Below are 21,800 nucleotides of genomic sequence, written 5' to 3'. Positions count from 1 at the left end.
AAAATGGACACAATAATGTTATAGCAAAAAAGAACACAGATTTTATAATTGTCCAAAGTTATGAGGCATGTCAATGGTCATCATCGAGTCGATACGCGATCGGTATAGGTATGAAACCAGTAAATTTCACAGGTGGGCTAGAATTCTCAAACCTTACATACACTGTGACAAAGAAGATAAAAGATATTGATGGAAAATGGCTAAATCAAGAAGTGGATTTATTACACCAAATAACTGGCTATGTGATACATGATTTTAAAGAGTCAGTAGTTAGTAGTCCAAAAGTTAGTTAAAGAGAGGGAAAGTTAGTTACGTTAGTTAGTAGCTGAATAACAGAATTCTGTTATTAATTCTGTTAGATAGAATCTAATTACATTTGGAATGTATGAATCACTACATATAATGATTGTAAACATCATTACAGGATATGAAATGCAATTACACAATTTCCTCCTAAATCTCTCTATTCTTCTTCTTCTTCCTTCTTCTCTTCTGCAATTCTAACATTCTCTACTACTTCCTCGATTTATTCCTGAAGAAGTGCTACGATCCTCGAATTCTCTTTGAATTCCTGCAATCGTGTAACATTGGTATCAGAGCCGTGTGATCCTTGGAATCATGGCAAAAGGAGCTCGAACTACCGACAGTACGAATGAAGAAAATCCTGATCTACGAGAGTTGATGCAGAAATTGATAGCTGATGTAGGAGTTCTATCTGGAGAAGTCTTAGCTCTAAAGTAGTTGGATCAGGTAGTCCTTGAATTGAAGGAACAGATGACAAATTCAAGGGAACACCAGAAGGATAAAGCTCCATTAGCAGAGGATGATGGACCTTCTGAAGCTAGATCTCATCGAGAGAAAAGCCCTACGAGTTGTAATTATCACAACTCCAACTTCTCTAGGTGGTCTAGGATGGAGTTTTTACGATTCAATGGAGAAGATCTGAGATCGTGGTTGTTCAAAATTGAACAATTCTTCTCTATGGAAAAGGTGGATGCTGAAGAAAGGGTCGAAGTAGCTGCATTGCAGTTGGAAGGAGAAGCCATTCAGTGGCATCTCTCTTTCATGAGGTATACTTGGAATGAATATGTGATGGCACTGGTTGAAAGGTTTGGGGCTGATTTCGATGACCCTATGGAGGAGATCAAGCAGACTGGGAGTGTGAAAGAATATCAGGCTGTCTTTGAAAGAAATTTGAATAGGGTGAGGCTGTCTCAGGAAAATGCAATCAGTTGTTTTATTGGGGGTTTGAAGCACGAGTTGAACATTGCTGTGAAGCTGACTACTCCAACAACCCTATCTCAAGTGTACAGAACTGCAAGGATCATGAAGTTTACCTGGCTGCAACTAAACAACCTACTTATACAACAAGTTCTTCAACTAAAAGATATGCAGCACAAAGCAAGCCAACTCCTAATTCTGGTAGTTCTAGCTATACTAAGGTTTACTAAGAGAGCATTAAGCATAGATGAGATGAATGAATAGAGGGCAAAAGGATTGTGTTACTTCTGTAATGAAAAGTATGTGCCAGGCCATAAATGTAACAGTTCCAAACAGTTATATCTACTGGAATTGGAAGAAATAGAGGAAGGGACTTATGCAGGGGAAGGACAGGAGTTAGAAATTCAAGAGGAAGGAATAGACCTATTAGAATCATCTCAAGGTATGGAACAAATGGAAATTTCCATCCATGCTCTGAATGGTTCACTGGGGTATAGAACCTTAAAGGTTACTGGTTATCATGCAAAGAAGCCCTAAGTATACTGATTGATACTGGTAGTTCCCATAATTTCATAGATCCTGAATTGGTCAAACATTTAGGGTGTACAATCCAATCTACCAAACCTCAATTAGTAGCTGATGCTAATGGAAACATGATGGTAGATAGAGTATGTACAATTACTTGGCTGCTGCAAGATGCTGAGTTTTCAGCAGAATTTTTACTGCTACCTTTAGGCTCATGTGGAGTAGTGTTAGGAGTGCAATGGCTACTAACACTTGGGGATATTAAAATGAACTTTAGGAAGTTAACTATGGAGTTCTGGTACAAAGGAAGGAAACACCTCCTCAGAGGTGCTGGCAATCAGGTGAAGGTGCAGGAAGCTGATAAAATGGTCAAACATACAGGGGATCTATCTCAACTGTGCATGATACAAGTGGTTCCTATGGGGGAGACAGAAGAACAATGGCATGCTATTAAGGCTAAGGAGGAACTTGTGGCAGATTATAGGCTAATACATTGCTAGCTGAGTATTCTGGATTATTTGAAGGGCCTACTGAATTACCTCCTTCTAGGGGTGTCTTTGATCACAGGATTGTATTACAAAATGGTACTGAACCTGTGAACAAAAGGCCCTATAGGTATCCTTCAGTCAAGAAGGATATTATTGAGAGTCTTGTACAACAGATGTTAGATCAACGTATCATTCAACCTAGTTGCAGTCCTTTTGCATCACCAGTGGTACTAGTAGGTAAAAAAAGGATGGATCATGGAGGTTGTGAGTTGATTATAGATATTTGAATAAGCACACTGTGAAGAATAAGTTTCCTATTCCTATTGTGGAAGATTTGTTAGATGAACTTGGGGGCTCTAGGTCTTCTCTAAAATAGACCTAAGGTCTGGATATCATCAGCTCAGAATGGCTAAGGAAGATGTGCCTAAGACTGCCTTCAGGACTCATTCTGGTAATTTTGAGTATTTGGTAATGTCATTTGGCCTATCAAATGCTCCTGCAACTTTCCAAGGATTGATGAATTTTGTTTTCCAGAAGTTTCTTAGGAAACATGTACTGGTTTTCTTTGATGATATTCTCATATATAGCAGCACTTTAGAGGATCACTTAACTCATTTGAAATCTGTTTTTGTGGAGATGAGTAAACACCAACTCTTTGCAAAGAGGAGCAAATGTTTCTTTGGGGTTCAGAGGATTGAGTATTTAGGACACTTCATCTCAGCTGAAGGAGTGTCTACTGATCCTCAAAAGATAGCAGCAGTCCAAAACTGGCCCACACCAACAACCCTCAAACAGCTCAGGGGATTTCTAGGCCTAGCTAGTTATTACAGAAGATTTATTAAGAGTTTTGGGGTGATTTGCAAACCCCTGACTGACTTAACTAAGAAGGATGGGTTCAAGTGGTCGACTTCAGCAGATGCAGCTTTGAAAGAAGCACTCACTCGAGCTCCTGTTCTAGCTTTGCCAGATAATAACAAGACCTTCATTGTAGAAACTGATGCCAGTGGTCATGGTATTGGGGCAGTACTTATGCAGGAAGGACATCCCATAGCTTTTATTATCAAAGCTCTATCACCCAAGCATGCAGCTTTATCTGTATATGATAGAGAACTATTGGCAATGGTACATGTAGTGACTAAATGGTCACAGTATCTATTGGGACAGAAGTTCATCATCAGAACTGATCAAAAGGCCTTGAAGTATCTTATGGAGCAGACACTACACACTAATTCCCAACTACTGTGGCTAACTAAATTAATGCCATTTGATTACTCAATAGAGTACAAGAAGGGTGTGGAGAACAAGGTAGCTGATGCCCTTTCTAGGGTAACTGGAGCTGAAATATTGACATTGATGGTTTCATCTGGTGATACTGGTCTTTTCCAAGCTATAGTTGATAGCTGGAATTCTGATCAAGAACTGAAGAAACTCATTGCAGACTTAGAAGCTGACCCACTCACTCACAAACAGTTCACCTGGTCCCAAGGCCAACTGAGAAGAAAAGGCAGATTGGTGATAGGCAAAGAACCACAATTGAGAAGAACAATTATGACTTTATGGCATGCAACTCCTCAAGGGGGTCATTCAGGTGTTGAAGCTACCCTAAGGAGGTAACTCACATTGTTTTACTGAAAAAACATGAGGAAGGAGGTGAAGGACTTTGTGCAGAAATGTGATATTTGTCAGAAGAACAAATCTGATTTAGCTGCTTATCCAGGGTTGTTACAACCCTTACCTATTCCAGATGTGGTGTGGTCTCAAATTAGTATGGACGTCATTGATGCCCTTCCCAAATCAAAAGGCTATGAGGTGATACTAGTAGTGGTGGACAGACTTGGCAAGTATGGTCACTTCATTCCATTGAAGCATCCTTATACTGCTAAATCTGTAGCTCAAGTATTCTTAGACACTGTGGTGAGATTGCATGGTCTTCCTGACACTATTACTAGTGATCGAGATGCTGTCTTCCTTAGTAATTTCTGGCAAGAGCTATTCACATTACAAGGAGTTCAGTTGAATACTTCTTCTGCATATCATCCTCAATCTGATGGTCAGACTGAGGTATTGAAGAAATTTGGAAACCTACTTAAGATGTTACTGCAACGATGACGCTGCTAACTGGTACTCTTGCTTGCCTATGGCTGAGTACTGGTATAACACTTCATTCCATTCAGCTATACAGACTACCCCTTATGAAGCTTTGTATGGCCGCCCACCTCCATTACATTTACCCTACTTGCCAGGGGAGTCAGCTTCAGCTGAGGTGGACAACACCTTGATCAGCAGGGAACTGAAGCTCCAGCTGCTGAAGCACCATCTAATGAGAGCTCAACACAGGATGAAACAACAAGCAGATGCTCACAGGAGTGAGAGACAATTCGAGGTTGGTGATTGGGTCTACCTTAAAGTTCAACCTTACAAGCAAGTGACTATATCTAATCATGCTTCCCACAAGTTAGCCTCTAAATACTATGGCCCTTTCCAAATTCTAAAAAGGGTGGGTTCAGTTGCTTATACGTTATTACTGCCTGCTGGAGTTCAAATCCATCCCACAGGACATGTGTCATTGTTGAAAAGATGTTATGAAGCCCCATCACAGATTTCTTATCCGCCTACTCTGGATTTGGCAAGTCCATATTGTCCTAATCCTGAGGCTATCTTACAAAGAAGGATGGTGAAGAAAGGAAACAAGGCGGTTGCACAAGTTTTGGTTAAATGGCAGGGGCTTCCTAATGAAGCTGCTACTTGGGAGTTTGCTACTGTCTTACACACGTGGTTTCCTGCTTTTGATCCTTGTGGTCAAGGATCTTCGATTGGGGGAAGTACTGATACATGATTTTAGAAAGTCAGTAGTTAGTAGTCCAAAAGTTAGTTAAAGAGAGGGAAAGTTAGTTACGTTAGTTAGTAGCTGAATAACAGAATTCTGTTATTAATTCTGTTAGATAGAATCTAGTTACATTTGGAATGTATGAATCACTACATATAAGGATTGTAAACTTCATTACAGGATATGAAATGCAATTACACAATTTCCTCCTAAATCTCTCTATTCTTCTTCTTCTTCCTTCTTCTCTTCTGCTCTTCTGCAATTCTAACATTCTCTACTGCTTCCTCGATTTATTCCTGGAGTAGTGCTACGATCCTCGAATTCCCTTTGAATTCCTGCAATCGTGTAACACTATGCACCAAAAGGTTGTGTAACTGCAGTTATGGGTCCAAGTGGTGCTGGAAAATCAACATTCTTAGATGGTTTAACTGGTAGAATTTCAAGTCTTAGGGGTAGAGTTTCTGTTGATGGAATGGATATGACACCAAGTTTTATTAAGAGAACCTCTGCTTATATTATGCAAGATGATAGATTATTTCCAATGCTCACTGTCTATGAGACATTGCTGTTTGCTGCTGATTTTAGGCTTGGACCAATCTCAATGGCTGATAAAAGACAGCGCGTTGAGAAGCTAATCGAGCAGCTTGGTTTATCTGTAAGTCAATCAACAACTGTCACATAATTTTTTATGCACTAGATTACTATATATCGTAATCATTTATAAAGCCGGAGCCAGGATTTCAGCTTTATGGGTTCTGGATTTTAGAATAACGACTTCAAGTGCTAATAGCTGCGTTCTAAATTTAATATTTGTACATATTTAAAAAATTTCTTAACACAAATATACTGTTTGAGCATAAGCTACTGGGTTCAGGCGACCTGTATCCAGGCTTCAAGATCTGCCCCTGACCATTTATTGTTTATTTTATGGCAGTCGACTAGGAACACTTACATAAGTGATGAAGGGACACGAGGAGTATCTGGTGGTGAACGTCGTAGGGTGTCAATAGGGGTGGACATAATACATGCACCTTCATTGTTATTTTTTGATGAGCCAACTTCAGGTCTTGATTCAACTGGTGCTCATAGTGTGATTGACAAAGTTCATGCCATTGCGCTAGCTGGTAGCACAGTGATCCTAACGATTCATCAACCATCGTCTCGAATCCAGTTGCTTCTTGATCATCTCATTATTCTGGCTCGCTGACAGCTCATGTATCAAGTATCACCAAAAGATGTTGCTGTACATCTTGGTAGGATGGGGAGAAAAGTACCAAAAGGTGAAAGTTCAATAGAGTATTTGATTAATGTGATTCAAGAATATGATCAATCTGAACTTGGAGTTGAGGCATTAGCTGCATTTGCTCTTACTGGAATGAAACCTCCACCATTAGGCGAACATGAGATGTCAGTTGTCCCTTCATTACCAGCATCGTCACACAGGTCTAACAAACGCCTTGATCATTTGCGAACAAATGCAAAGAAGGATCAAGATTTTGATCATAGTCTGAGAAGTCCCTGGAATTCATCTAAGTCTTGGAGTGCAAGCCACAGTGGAGTTCTTCAAACACTTGGATTTTCTCCTGCTACACAGCGCGCGGATCATAGAAACCCAAATCCGATAAGGTAAAATATTCTTTTATATCAACGCATTACGCATGAGTTGTTCTAATTCCTTGATCAGTATGTTAGAATGTCCAACATTGTCTGAGGAATAGACTGTTGTCTCCTTATATGAGCTTGCTTTTGAAGTTGAGTTAGGTCTAAGGTCCATTTTCTTAATATGGTATCACAGTCGGACCCAATGCAAAATCCGTTTTGTGCCTCTATATAATATATTTTGAATCCCCGTGACACTAGCCAAAAACATAACTCAGTCGTTAAGGGGGTTCAAAATCTTTTGTAAGGTCGTTGGTTCAATTCCCACTGTCTATAGTCTCTTCTAGTTTTTAACTTTCCTTTTTTGCCGCCATTGCCTCCCCTCCCCCCCCCCCCCAAAAATAAAATAAAATCATGTTAGGTTGTTCCATGCTCTGGATGTCTAGCCTTGGGCATGCTAGTGGTGCAAGAGTGTCTCTTGAGCGAATGGACAATCTTCATCTCATGAGCTAACTTTTGAGGTTGAGTTAAGCGCGATGTCTATTTCTTAGCACATGATTCGAAAGCTAATGATAATTTTAGTCGTGTAATAAAACATGTATGTTTAACGCCTATTTTCACTTGGTTAGCTGTTTAACTTGCACAGAATCCGATCTGTGTTAAAGCTAGATCTATATTATCTGACTAACTGCCATATGATATTTGTGCTTTTCTTTGTGCAGTTCATCTCCAGGTGACTTTGCCTATACTAGTGAAAATTATCAAAGTACTACAACCCCTCACACTCAAAGTAGTGAATGCACTCTCAACGAAAATGATTTTTTGACTCCATATGATGCAGCCAACACCAATACATACCAATATCTTGGCCCCAAGTTTGCAAATTCATTCTTATCAGAGACATGGATTCTCATGAGAAGAAACTTTATAAACATCCGACGTACCCCTGAACTCTTCCTTTCTAGGCTTGTTGTGCTAACAGTCATGGGAATTATGATGGACACAATGTTTATGCATCCAAAAGAAAACCTACAGGGGATAACGGATCGCCTTAGTTTCTTCATCTTCACAGTTTGTCTGTTTTTTCTTTTCGTCTAATGATGCTGTCCCGGCTTTCATTCAAGAACGTTTCATCTTTGTCCGCGAGACATCTCATAATAAGTATAGAGCCTCTTCTTACACAATTGCAGGTCTAGTCACTTGCCTTCCTTTCTTAGCTGTTCAAGCTGCAGTTTATGCACTAATTGTTTGGTTTGCACTATCTCTTCGCGGACCATTTATATACTTCTTGATTGTTCTATACATGTCACTTCTGTCCACAAACTCTTTTGTTGTGTTTGTGAGTTCAGTGGTGCCAAATTACATAATAGGATATGCTGTTGTTATTGCTTTTACTGCTTTGTTCTTCTTGTTTTGTGGCTATTTTTTAAATAGCCATGACATGCCATCATATTGGAAATGGATGAATTATATTTCAATTATGAGTTATCCATATGAAGGGCTACTTATGAATCAGTTTCAGACATTATGTTGGCATGGGCTATTTTATACAGAGTCCTGTTTTATATTGTTCTCCGATTCTTTTCGAAGAACCAGAGGACATGAACTGCCACAACGAGAAGCAGTTAGAGGCGGATTCAAGATCTTAAGACTGTCATTACTCTTTTGTAACAATTGATGTGATCTTAATATTTTTTTTGAAATTCTTAACAATATAAATATAGTTTCAAGCTAGCAGAATTATTTCCAAAATAGTGAATAACCTTCTTGGAAACTAGATTAGTGGATTGATTGTAAGTGTAGACGGATTTAGGATATATTTTACGAATTTAATTGAACTCATTACTTGATTTGAATTGTGTATATACCTAAGAAAAATGCCTGCATATAATAAGATCGCACCCATTATGAATTCATTGACTCCAAATGTTGAATTTGCCTATGTACTATAAACTTAATAATTGGTTGTCTATTGAATATGATGAACTATCATAATAATATGTACTCAAATGTTTAGTGCTAATTAAATAAGTTCACATTGGTTTAAAGGTTATTTTATTTTTTCTATTTTTTAGCATAATCAGCCTCATATATAGTACTTAGAGCAATTTAACATTGAATATTTTCATCAAAAAGTACACGAAGCAATTATTAGAGTTAGAGGTGGACCTAGAATTTAAAGGTGGTGAGGGCACATGATTGGATTGGTCAATTAGTGCCCCTGCTGGAACCTTTGGTCTTAGGGTTTCAAACAAAGTATATGACTGTTTTTAACATATATATATATATATATATATATATATATATATAATGAGTGTGTGTGTGTGTCGAAAAAATTTATCGAATTTAACGAGGTCCGATGACCCCTCCACTCGATACATAGGTTCGCCTTTGATCAAAGTCGAAATCGTACCAGAGATTTCATGTTCAAGCTCCCAATACTTTCAATAAGGAGTAATTTACCTCATTTAATTAATGGGTTTATTCCGAGCAAATTCAAATTAATCGAAATAATGAGCTTTAAATACTGAATGATTAAACAAGAAATAAATATGGTGCAAATGACAATAGTTTAGTTAGAAAAAGCCTACCTAAAAGGAGCAACCAAATTTAGAAGGAAGTGAAAAAGAGAGAAAATTAAAGAACACTCCATTCCACTTCTGGTGTTCAATAAGTATCAAAGTACACCAAACTCTTTGACTTTCTTTACTTTTTGTGAAAATGAAGAAATACTCGTCGCTATTTTGAATCATATTATAATAAATTCCCTTTGGATTCACTCTTTCCCACGCAATGTGATTGGAAGAGTTGGGAATGAGTAGGTTCATTTAGGATTACTAAACTAAAAAGAGTGATTGTACAAGTATATGACTTCATATCTCCCACTTAAATCATGCTCAATAACCATTTCGTGTTCGATAACTATTTTAGGTCTGACTAATTCGAATTCACATACAAAAGTCCAATTTTTGGGTTACAATATTTCCAATCAGAGGTGATTTCATTCCAAGACTTGAATACAAAATCTCTAGTTAAGAATATATATATATATATATTATTTTATTTTATTTTATTTGAAATAGTGCAACTATCTAAAGTCCCCTTGAAATTAAAAAAAACAATTGCAAATAAATTCTATAATGTTAGAGCAATCAAGTAAGTACATTAATTACCTTTTCATCTTTGTTTTAATGTCTACGTTCACTTTAATGGTCAAAATTGGTCAATTCCGGGATTATAGTTATCTATACAATTTAAGACTTAGAATAATAATAATAAAAACTTATTACACAAAAGACAAAAATAGAGTCAAACAATTAAATTTTAGTTGCAGATTACCAATAAGATTTTAAAAATTATGGTCAAATTAGATAATATATTCAAAACACAAAGTAGTATAAGGCTATAAGCCGATGACCAAAGTCTAGTTTGCGTTAGAAAAGTTGAAACTAGGGTGATCGAGCTAGGTAAAGTAATTTAAAAGAAATATTGATATGAGTTTAACTTTTATAAGCTGATAATTTAATTAAAAAGAATTACACTATTAAGCTACTTTAAAGATAATTATAGGTAATTATCTATAATAAGTAGGATTACTAAGCATGCTACAACAAGTTAAATTGTACTGATAGTTTATAATTATTTATAATGTCATTAACCTCTATAACTTTAATTCTATTGATATATATATATTACGAATACTTTTGTTATATGAATGTTTTCATGTGGCACATATACCATCAGTGGCAGAGCCATCTTTGCCCAAGGGGTGTCAACTTGACACGTTTTTGCCGAAAAATAATAGTGTATATATAGGTAAAAACTAAAAATTAATATATATGTTACATGTAAAAAAAATTGACTTTCTTCGTTATATTTTGACTCTCCTTAATAAAAATCTCGACTCACTTACACACAGAAAACTTCCAGGGGGTGGAGGAGTTGGTCAGTGGGCTCTGTTTATGTCTTAAATTGGACAAGTAATGAGCCAATATTGAGCATGAGTTGCACAGTTTAACCAACTTAAATATATCCACTCTTTTAAGTTTCTAACCCACTCCATCATTTTCATATATTCTCTTTGCTTTTCTCTTAATGCCATTGCCACCAAACCAAACTGCTTTAATATTTGGTGTGTCTTACATTTCTATAGCCTAAATCATTCTAACTTCTTCATAAAGCTAATTACTTACACATTAATCTCATTAATGTAACTCTCTCTTTATATCTCTTCCCATCTTTTGTGATTTATATGCTATAATTCACTGTTGATTTCATATGCTAATTGGAAGAAATATGAAGGAAAAATCAATAGAAAAGTTTTTTATGTTGCCATTTTCTGTAGTGTGTGGTTCTGAGTCAAGTGTTGCAGTGAGCAGTAGCAGCAGCCAATCTGAGAAAACAAACACTAATCCAGCTGAGAAAACAAGTATGTCTCTCTCTCTCCCCTATGTCTCATGTATATTTTTATGTTTCTTTGTCAAAAATATTGGGTTCATATAAACTTAATAATATTTATATTAAGTTTAAGTATTATTAAGAGGTTAATCCTATAGTAAAACCTTTCAAACCAAAATCTAGTATATTATGCTGAAACTTCTCGTGTTTCAGTAAAGGTATTTTTGTCCAGATTTTATCTCCGCATAAAATAGTGATTATTGTTCAATGACTTTGCAAAAGCTAGCTATTTTCCAATTATCAATCCGAAAACAAGCTAGCCTATCCTATTTTTACTTCATTTATGGTAGGCTTTTGATGAATAGATAGTTCTCATTTAAACCACATAAATTGAATAGGTAAAACTTATTTGCACCCGATGTTTAAATTAAATCATACTAATTTATCATATATCATGGTTAAATCATAAATTAAGATGAGTATGTGTGTTTCTTTAACTATGGTTTAGTGATACGAGTGTTTTATAAGGCATGTCTCATATATTTATTGGGTTAGTGTAAACACCAAATGCGAGTAAGTTTTATTCTCATCATATAAAATATTTTCAATTGCTTTTGTTGTGCCTCTGTATTGTTATTCTTTTCTGTGTTTGACATTATTACTTTGGGTGTGACTTATTCAAGAAAGACAAGAAGGAGAAGTGAGCTCATCAAGTGTAAAAATGAAGAGCTTTTGGGGATTTTTGTCCATGACAAGACCAACATTTTCCCAAAATATTCAAAGATTGAAAAGGCATTTCAAAGGTTTCTCCCAATTATTTGGTAAGTAGCCATTGCCCTCTTTACCTTGTATTTATAAGATTTTAATCTCATCAAACCATTTTCCTCTTTATCTTTCCTCTCCTACTAGTCACAAATCCACATTCATACAAAATCAAAATTAAAAACATGGAGAATAACATAAAAAAAATTATTAACATAGACTTAACCTCAAAAGCTCTCGCTCCGTAGGTGAAGATAGTTTATCCACACATTCTTTTGACCATTATAGGATACTCTAATTAGGGTAGTTCAAAACCGAACCGTAACCGTTAACCAAACTGAACCGATGACTTATTGGCTAAAGGGATATCAGGGTAATGGTTGGTGAACGGATTGAGATTTTATAATTAACGTCTTAACGGTTTGGGGGCGGATTACTCAATTTTCCTATCGGATAAACTGTTAACTCGTTAAATTTTTTTATATTTACACTTTTACTCTTATGTATATAAAGTACTATTGAAACCATAAATGGCTAAATCCCTACTTTTTAGTTCTCAATTAAATTCAGTCCGCAGTAAAGAGTGAGAAGTCGACCAGTCATCTCTCGTAATTCTAAATCCCTAATCAAAATTTCTCTCAATCTGAATCTTCTTGTGTTCATCACTCGTCAGTCTCGTCTCTCTCTTGATGATCTTGGACACCAGCTGCATGGGGGTAACACATATAAAGGACCAATTAAGAGTAATCTAATCACCAGACCAACTAGTTGAAACAAGAATAGTGGAGTCGCTAAAAGAGGAGGCTCATATGGAGTTCCACAATGGAAGGTATAAAAGCCAATGAACTATGTAGTTTGGCAATTTGGCATTCACAAGACTAGGATTGTTGAATTTTTTTATATTTGATTTAGCCAATAAACCGTCCGATAACCATTTGATAATCGTTAATCCGATACCAGTCTACCCGTTATCTTATTGGATAACTAGCGAATTACTATATTTATCATCCGATAACCGATAAGCCGAACCGTTAAGCGTAATTATCCGTCTGATCCGCCTGATAAGTATCCTAACTCTAATATATGGGTCCAACATCGGAAATACTAGAACTAGAACGAGTCTGATATATTATCAAGAAAATGAATCTAAAGTTGATTCAACCTAAAATAATTATTAAAATCGTCTAAAACCATATAAGGAGACAATAGTTCGTTCCCTTTCAGAGCCGATTTTTATTTTATTTTTTATTTTATCCTTATAATTTGCTTCTTTTTTTCTTTTGTAGTGCACAAAGAGGAAGAAGAAGAAGTGGAAATGGAGATAGAAATAGGGTATCCAACAGATGTGAAGCATGTAACACACATAGGGTGGGATGGATCAACAACAATTAACCCTATCAAAGGATGGGAAAATTTGAAAACTCCTGAATTAATTTCTTTTCCTTCAATTTCCATTAAACAATTTGAACTTGCTATGGCTGCCCAAGCTGGTGGACCTAGAGGTGTTAATAGCAACCATAATGCTTGACTTTTAATATTTTTGTAATTTCATCTTCTTTTTCATTCAAATTCTGTCAACTTTATATTCTTTTGGGATTGGCTGTGTGAAAATTAGATTGTATAGATATTGTTAAAATTAGTAAAGATTTTTTTTCCTTTTCGAAAAATCAAATTTGTTCCTGAACTTTGTAAAATGGTTCAGATTTGTCATTCATTAATACTCTTTCTATTCATTTTTACTTGTCCACTTTTGATTTTGCACACCCTTTAAGAAATAATAAATAAAGCGCATAATTTGTCATAATACTCATATTAATTGATGCATATTTTTAATGGATTTGAGAAAATGATTTGAAATGAATAATTAATACTGTGGGTATAACATGAAAAACTAAATTGTCTTCTCTTGATATGCTAAATGTAACAAGTAAAAATGAAAATCTATTTTTAAAATACTGGACAAGTAAAATTAAACGAGGAGTAATTGAGATCAAATCTATTTTTATCATTACATAAATAGACTAAATTTGCTTTGTTAACTTAATGTAAGAAATATTTAACACATGAACCTTTTTTACAAGGAAAAAGATCAAATTTGATATTGAACAATGCCAATCTATACTCTCTGGCTCTCTGTTTTAAACTCTATGTTTATATTTTCTGATTCTTCCACTAACATAACAATTTATTTTCTTCTCAGTCGCAACTTTATTTTTCCATTAGGCAATAAAACTAAAGGTTGGTCAACAAATTTATAAAGATTTAAAATTATATATAAATAATTTTTTGCACTATCAATTTATTTTAACATTATCTACTCTAGTTTTAGTTTTGCTAGATCAGATTTGTTAGAAGCAATTATAAGTGCACATAGATTAAACTCAATTTTTATAAAGCATCCTCACATTTGTGAAATTAGGGCTGGGCATATATCTGTTATAACCGAGAGCCCGAACTGATAAAATGTTATTGGATTATCGATATCGGGTTCTTGGGTAAATAATTCGATAACGGTTTAATGTTATTTGACTATTGGACTGTCGGTTCGGGTCTCGATTGGCCCAATTTATTAACGGTTTAACCAATAGCCCAATAAGCTTTAACAAAATTATAAAATTACCTACTAAATATATAAAGCTACCTTACAACTTCATTTTCTCATTCTCACAATTCTCTTGGCAATTACTCTTCATCTTCAACGTAGAATAAGATTTAAACTTTTATGAATTTCTCATCTTAATTCTTTAATTAAGATGTTTAGTTTTAAAATTTAAAGAATTAATTGTTCAAATTTTTAGTTTTTCTATTTGTTTCTTTTGTTGCACTAATTCTTTAGCATTAATAAGATTGGAATTTTATTATTTTTCTGTGAATTATGCCCGTCGCAGTGAGATAGTTAGTAAGATTAGATTGTTGAATGTCTTATTCCTTACTCCTACTAACTTATAACTTTGAAAATTGAGATTTTCAAATACAAAGAAAGTTTTCTTTTCTAAAAATGAAATTTAATCCCTCTTTTTTTAAGAGAAAAAAATTCAGTTCCTTTCTCTTAACAGTAAGATCACGATTTTTATTAAAAAAATATGAAATTAGTGAATATTTTTTATTCTTATCGGTTAAACCGATAACCAAATTGATAACCGACAAACTGATACCCGAGAACCGATATCTTATTGGTTCGGTTATCGGTTTCGACTCACGAAAAACAATTCTCAGCGGAGTTTGCAAATCTTAATAGTAGAAATTAATGCCAAAAAGAAAATTAAACATTCAATTTTGTTTCGCAAACTCAAACAAAAGCCAGACTTGAGCACCAAGATTCCCTTAATAAGCATTTAAAAAAACTTCTTTTCATCAGCCAAATGAAATAAACTTGAAAAACAATAAGAGCAAAAGAAGATAGAGATCTAGTGTGTGTGTGTGTATGTAGGCACCATAGCGAGCCAAAAGCTGATTGAAAAGCAAAACAATGGCTTTCTGAGATGCCTGGGTTTTTATTGTTAGATCCTCTCTAAACTATATTTAGAAAATTAGACAGCACTTTCCGTGACATATTTCATGGTACCTCAAAAGAGGTGTCATAATTCGGCCAATTCTGTCTGAGGAGGATCTGTCTTTAGGGTTTCACTTCCCCATTACTTATATACCCACATACACTAATCTTTTATGTTTTTTTATTTGATGAAGAGAAAAAAATTGGACTAAAAGGTTTTTGGGCTACAAACTCCAGCGGGAAGTTCAAGTGTTAATTGGGCTGTCCAACATGGAATTGTTGTCATTATATGCGGAAATGATATTAGGCAGCCACTCTGAAGGACCGGTATCAGTGCGTCCTGAATTTCAGTTTTTCGGTTTAAATTTTTAGAACAAAAAAGTCTTGAGTTGAGATTTTTAGTTCAAAATTTCAGGACAAAATAAGTATCGACTAATCTCTAAATAGCATCACTGAAAATGACTATCTATGCACTTGCTCCAAGATTTAACAAATGTAGAAGAATTAACTTAAATAGTTGTCAAACCAATATATATACTCATAAAATAGGCATAATGAGTCATTTGGTTACCATGTTGAATAGGTAAATAATGAATATGATTGACTATTGTGTAAAGACCCTGATTCTATTAGGTCCCACCGGTCCATCAAAGGCTCTAATATGGAGCAAGGGCACAGATAGCCACTCTCAATGATGCTATTTGGAAATTAGCCAGTACTTATTTTATCTTGAAATTTTAAACTAAAATCCTAACATGAGGACAATTCAGGAAAAATTAAACTGAAAAATTAAAATTAAGGATACATCGGCTAATTCCTAAATAGCAGCCTTTAGAGTGGCTACCTGGCCTCATTTCTACCTTTGTAACAGCCCAGCCCACTAGTGGTATTGTTCGCTCTGGGCCTAGACCCTCACGGGTTTAAAACGCGTCACTAGGGTCTAAGGCTTGTTAACTTATATACACAACATCCTTCTTGTGTTTTGCCGATGTGGGACTCTGTCTAAAGCCTGGGGTGTTACATACGCCCCCCTCTTATGGACTCAGCGTCCTCGTTGAGGTTTGCCCTACTACATGAGATTCGCCTAGACTCAGCATTGAACTTTGATCTGACTCACCATCGGCAAAGCTGACACAAGAGTGGCTCTGATACCATCTGTAACAGCCCAGCCCGCTAGTGATATTGTCCGCTCTGGTCCTAGGCTCTCACGGTTTTAAAACGCGTCACTAAGCTCTAAGGCTTGTTAACTTATATACCCAGCATCCCTCTTGTATTTTACCGATGTAAAACTCTGTCTAAAGCATGGGACGTTACATAAAATTCCAGTGAGTGTCGATCCATGGGTCCTTTGCATGGAATTTCGGCACTTCAGCTACACTTCTAAAAATTAGATAAATGAGAAAACTGAGAGGAAAAGGTAAAAAAGAAAAAAACCGCAAGAAAGTTGTCATGTCACGCTGACATACACGATGTTGTTTTTGTTTAATAATATCAAGAATATACATTAACCAAAAAAAAAAAAAGGAAAAAAAATCATTGAGCGGCTACCCTCTTGTAAAAGGCAAAGAAAGCCCAAGTGTTCATACAGCTGGCCCAAACATAACTCTGGCCTGGCCCACAATCCAACTCTAGTTGGCGTCAAATCGATCTATCGTTAGATCAAGCAACTGTTATTAAGAGAAATTCAACCCAAAATATCCCCATTTTTGTAGAATTCAATCTCAAATCGCAATATCTACAGGTATTAATATTAATTTCAGCTCAAAAAGTTTTTTTTTTCTTTTTTTTTTCTCCATCGAACGACCAATTTTGACTTGAAATTATTGTTGCAGAATACAGAATTATTTTTTCAGTGTGAGATCGGACGAACATGGGGTTTTTAGTGACGACTCTAATTTTTGTTGCGATTGGAGTTATTGCATCTTTATGTGCCAGAATTTGCTGCAATAGAGGACCTTCTACTAATCTGTACGGTCAATTTGTTCCCTTTGTCTTTGTTTCATTCGGATTTGCTTATCATAATTCCCTTAGGGCTCGTTGTGTTTATTGTGTATGAAAAAAAAAGAGAAAATCTTTGCATAGAACTCTGAGTTATTAATACAAAATGCTTGAGTTTTTGTATAAAACTCTGAATTATTGATGCAGCTTTGCATTACTAATATAGTTTTGGGTTCAACTTCATTGTATATTGTAATTCCTTTAGGGCTTGTTTGGTTTGTTGTACGAGAAAATAGAAATTTGGCGTATATATAGCAAAGTTGTTGCAATCCTTTGATGGTGGTATCTTAGAGGGTGTTTGCGTATATATGCACTTTTTAGCTTATCTACGTATTTGGTAAACGCTAAAGTGCTTATAATCCAATCAGCCAAAAGCTATAAGTTGGTCCCTTACCAACTTATGGCTTTTTAGCTTATAACACTTTTGGTTTGAATTTTGACAAAGCTTTTTACTATTTTATCCAAACACTCCAATTGTATATTATCAATTTCAGCACTTTATAAAATCAATTTCAGCACTTAAATGAGTTTCTCTACACTTAATACTTATCAGCTACTTTTAATCAGCTATCCAAACAGATTCTTGGAGGAATTAGTGTTAGTTTGGTCCTTTGTGTTATGCTTCATTAGTACAATCAGCTATTCTCATTATCACTTCTCTCTTTCCTTTATATACTTATAATAACTGTGTGTCTTTAGTCCAGGGCTTCTTTGTTTTCTAGTCTTTGATCCATATCCAGGTTATTGACTATGTCAGATGCTAGATAGTGATTATCTAATTTTATCACTACTCTCTAGCATGAAGATTTTGATAGTTTTTTTAGAAATTTTATTAAATTGACTGTATTTCATGATTCAGTCATTTCAGATAACAAAGTAAGCACGTGCAATTGAACTTGAAAATGCAAATTGTGATTTTTGTCGGGCCGCTGCTTATTTTTCTTGAGTTTATATTGAGCTCTCCAGGCTTCAAGACGATGTATTAAATTTTATTCAAGCGTCTTTTGATCTCTGTCTGTAGTAGCTAACTGAATTTTGTGATGCAGGTTACACATGACACTGATCATCACCGCTACAGTATGCTGCTGGATGATGTGAGTTTGCTTCTCTCTCTCTCTCACACACACACACACATGCGCGCGCACATGCAAACGCTCGCACAACCAAATTTGTACAAAGTAAAGCAGAACAAGACATAATGTAGATGCTTTATCTCTCAAAAGGACTTATAAAAGAAACTATCTCTTTCAAAACACGGCAGCATGAGTTCATTTGTTTGACTTGAAGCCAGGCGTTAGTAAAATGTTTTCCTGAATTTGCTTCGTCATGTTTCCCATATTTAATCTTTTGATGTCAAAGAGGTTGCATAAAATAGAGAATTACTTACCAATCAAAAAATAAAAATAAAAGATAAAAAATTAGAGCAATTACATATGCAAAGTATGGGTATTACCTATAAGAATACCTTTTTGCTGAGGAATCCATGTTTTGCTCGGCTTGTTGAATGTATTGCTTGTGTTGTCAAGCAGTGTATTGCTTGTGCTGTCAAATCTGCTTGACTTCTGCATAAACTATGAAATGGGCTGTCATTTGTCAGTTTGTCCACTGGAATATTAAATGAAGCTAATCCATTTGAAGAATTGGCTGGCTCTGTGATAGAGCCAAGTAATCAATAATCAGAACTTCGAAGTTACATGATTGTTGTCCCATAATCTTTGTGAGAGGATTTAGATGATGATCGACTTCCTAGGATGAACTTGGATGTTGGTTTTTGGGTATATATATATATATATATAGTGTGCTAAATATCTGAATCCACTAAAATCTAAAGATATTGCAGTTATTCCTTTCTTTGAATATTTTCTGAGGCTTAGCTGGGTTTGTTGTTGTTGTCGTTGTTGTTAAGTTTTCCCTGATCAGGATGCTCGTAATATAAGCTAAAGTTTGAAATTTTCTAGTTGATTTGACAAAACTCTTCATTTGTATTGTCAAACAATCATGGTCTTGTGAGTTCTAGTCTTGTGAGTTCTAGCTTCACAAATCCCATAGATATTCTGCCCTAAATTAAGTGGTAACTTCTTATAGATGAAACATAGAATCGCTTCTTCTTGAAATCGCTGAGGTGTAGATTGCTATATCTATTCCATACTTTTGAAGTTCCTCATTCTGGAAAGTAAGAAATGTGATGGAATTTCTTTACATGTGAACTTATGTGACTAAGTGTTGAAGGTCTCCCTGCTTCTTGCAACATCATTATTTCCCTCCCTTAATTGACAGATGAATGTGTTGGTAAGATTTTCAATGTTGTCTCTTGAGGGTTCATTATTGAGTAATTTTCTTCTCAAGGATCATGTGGGTATCCACTACTTTTTCTTTATTCTGCTTTTCCTCTCTCTATGAACACGAATCAAGTTCAATGTTTCTTTCTGTTATTTTGATGCTTGTCTCATGACTTAGCTGACTGGGAACTACCCTTCTATCTCTCGCTCACCTGCTCCCTCCCTCCTCTCCTCCTGTTTTGTATGTGGGGATAGCGGGTGATAATGATCTGGTAGGGAAGCTGATGTGTGGCGTATCGTGGAGTGACTAGCATTCATTATTTATTTACTCTTTTTTGGAAGTTGGAGAAGCTATGCTTTCACTAATATTATTTTGGTTGAATCTACAGAACTCCATTTAGTATTCTCTGTGAAAATCCTTATAGTCTCTCTAAATGGACCCCTAACTTTTACTAAGCTTATTCCTTATTTCTTTGATAAGGTAATTAATTTTATTAACATTTGTGGGGGAACCCCATGTACATGCCATATACCAAAAAAGAGAACCTACACCAAAATATGGTTCTCAACATACGTGATACAAGTAGGGACCTCATGAGTACACCAAAAAGAAACTAGAAAGAAAAGACTACTTTGCAATTTTATACACTCTTGTTCCACCCCTTCAAATGCCTTTCTATTTCTCTCTTTCCAAATAACGCACATGATTGCTAAGCTTATTCCCTAAAGAAATATTCATTCTCCTTCACGAATGCAATAATTATTTGCCACGTTATCTTCTTAATGCATAGAAACAACTGTGTGCTCCATCAATTGTCAATGGCCAGAATATTACTTTGCATCCTCAGTTCTGCATTGTTAAAAAAGATTTGTGTATTTTTGAACCATTTTCCTGCATTAACCAAAAACGATTCTGTTGGTGTGTGATTGAATTATAAGAGAGAGTCATCACTTTGAGGATATGTTTGCTAGTTCTGCTGCCCTACAGGGAGCAGAGTGCTACTTTTGCTTTTGTCTTTGATAAGCTTCCTTAATTTTGCAGGCTTGCACCTAATTATCACTTGACAAGGAACTTATTTATAGTTCCTATTTTGATTTCCCATCAATGATACTGGGTTGTCACTTCAATTAGTGTGATGTTGGAATAATAAAACTTACACCAATACTCCTGGATTGGGGTGTAATAATAGTAGTAGTAGATGTTGCAAGTAATTTTCTAGCCATTTTCGTTGTTAAATTGGATCTATCAGTTGATACTGAGAAGAAAATCCACTGTTTCTGTGTTTTTTTGTGGATAGGTGGGCAATCGTGTACCTTGCACAGTTGAAACCACTCATCGTTCCAGTTTTGAGTGAAGGAGAATAAGATGCTCTTGGAAACTCAGGTTTGTCGATTTGAGTGAAGCGAAATACTAGTGGCATGCTGAAGTCATATTTGTATCACTATTTATGTGCTTATCGTTGATGCAAGACAAATTTGATTTCATTTTTTTGTATAATATTCACAACTTATTTTCTAGTTCTATATCATCTTAGAGTGTCTGAGCTTTGACTGCATAAAGCATCTTGAAAGAACACTATAAGATGGGCGATGTAACTGGCTATCTCTTTGCCTCATTTTGGCAAGAAACAATAAGCGGTGGGAAGCTATTGCGTTCCCTTTTTACCAACACATTTGTCAGTGAGAATTCATATAGTCGAGCTCATCTTGTTTGGGATTGAGGCATTATTGTTGTTGTTGTATTTGTTTAAACTCTTGGTCATGGATGGAGCATTTCAACTTTTACATGCAAGATGTACTGCAATTTTATGGATGTGTTAAAATTAAAACTTTTCTTCTTTTTTTAGTCTTGCTCCCAGAGAACTTTGTTTCTGTTAAACAATGACTATAATAGTTTAACAGTAGTTGCAAGAGTGAATGAAAAAAGAATGAAAAAACGAACAGGAGGGGTCCATTTGTTGTAACTTTTTAGTACACAAATGATCTGCTAGTATTAAAATTATTTATGTCTGCTCTCTTTAATGAAGACAAAACCGAAACAGTTAAATTGGTCATCTGTTCAAACTAGAGCTCCTAAGAAAGTTAAAAACGAGTGAAAACGGCTGCAAACTAAAAACTTTTTGATTGTTTTTCATTAATTAGCTTGGCTAGTTTACACACAAAGTTGATGACTTGAGATTGAAAACATATGAATTAGATAAGGAGATTTG

The 21,800-nt window shown here is 35.3% G+C and overlaps 2 protein-coding genes and 1 pseudogene across 2 annotated transcripts; all 3 read left to right on the top strand.

Moving 5' to 3' along the window:
* The first annotated feature begins 88 nt into the window (after positions 1–88).
* LOC104238893 (ABC transporter G family member STR2-like) lies at positions 89–8,265 on the top strand (annotated as a pseudogene).
* Positions 8,266–10,730: 2,465 nt separating this feature from the next.
* Positions 10,731–13,553, top strand: LOC104238891 (CRIB domain-containing protein RIC4-like). The gene is made up of 3 exons (XM_009793398.2): positions 10,731–11,089; positions 11,742–11,879; positions 13,107–13,553. Exons 1-3 carry the CDS (start codon positions 10,939–10,941, stop codon positions 13,346–13,348), a joined length of 531 nt encoding a protein of 176 aa, XP_009791700.1. The 5' UTR covers positions 10,731–10,938; the 3' UTR covers positions 13,349–13,553.
* A 3,375-nt stretch (positions 13,554–16,928) lies between these two features.
* On the top strand, positions 16,929–21,259 carry LOC104238892 (V-type proton ATPase subunit e1-like). Its single transcript, XM_009793399.2, has 4 exons — positions 16,929–17,054; positions 17,146–17,281; positions 18,358–18,405; positions 20,889–21,259. Exons 2-4 carry the CDS (start codon positions 17,184–17,186, stop codon positions 20,953–20,955), a joined length of 213 nt encoding a protein of 70 aa, XP_009791701.1. The 5' UTR covers positions 16,929–17,054; positions 17,146–17,183; the 3' UTR covers positions 20,956–21,259.
* The last annotated feature ends 541 nt before the right edge of the window (positions 21,260–21,800 follow it).

The sequence above is a fragment of the Nicotiana sylvestris genome, chromosome 10 (assembly GCF_000393655.2).
Source record: "Nicotiana sylvestris chromosome 10, ASM39365v2, whole genome shotgun sequence".
Classification (NCBI taxonomy): Eukaryota; Viridiplantae; Streptophyta; class Magnoliopsida; order Solanales; family Solanaceae; genus Nicotiana; species Nicotiana sylvestris.
This window is presented reverse-complemented; position numbering and strand designations above follow the sequence as displayed.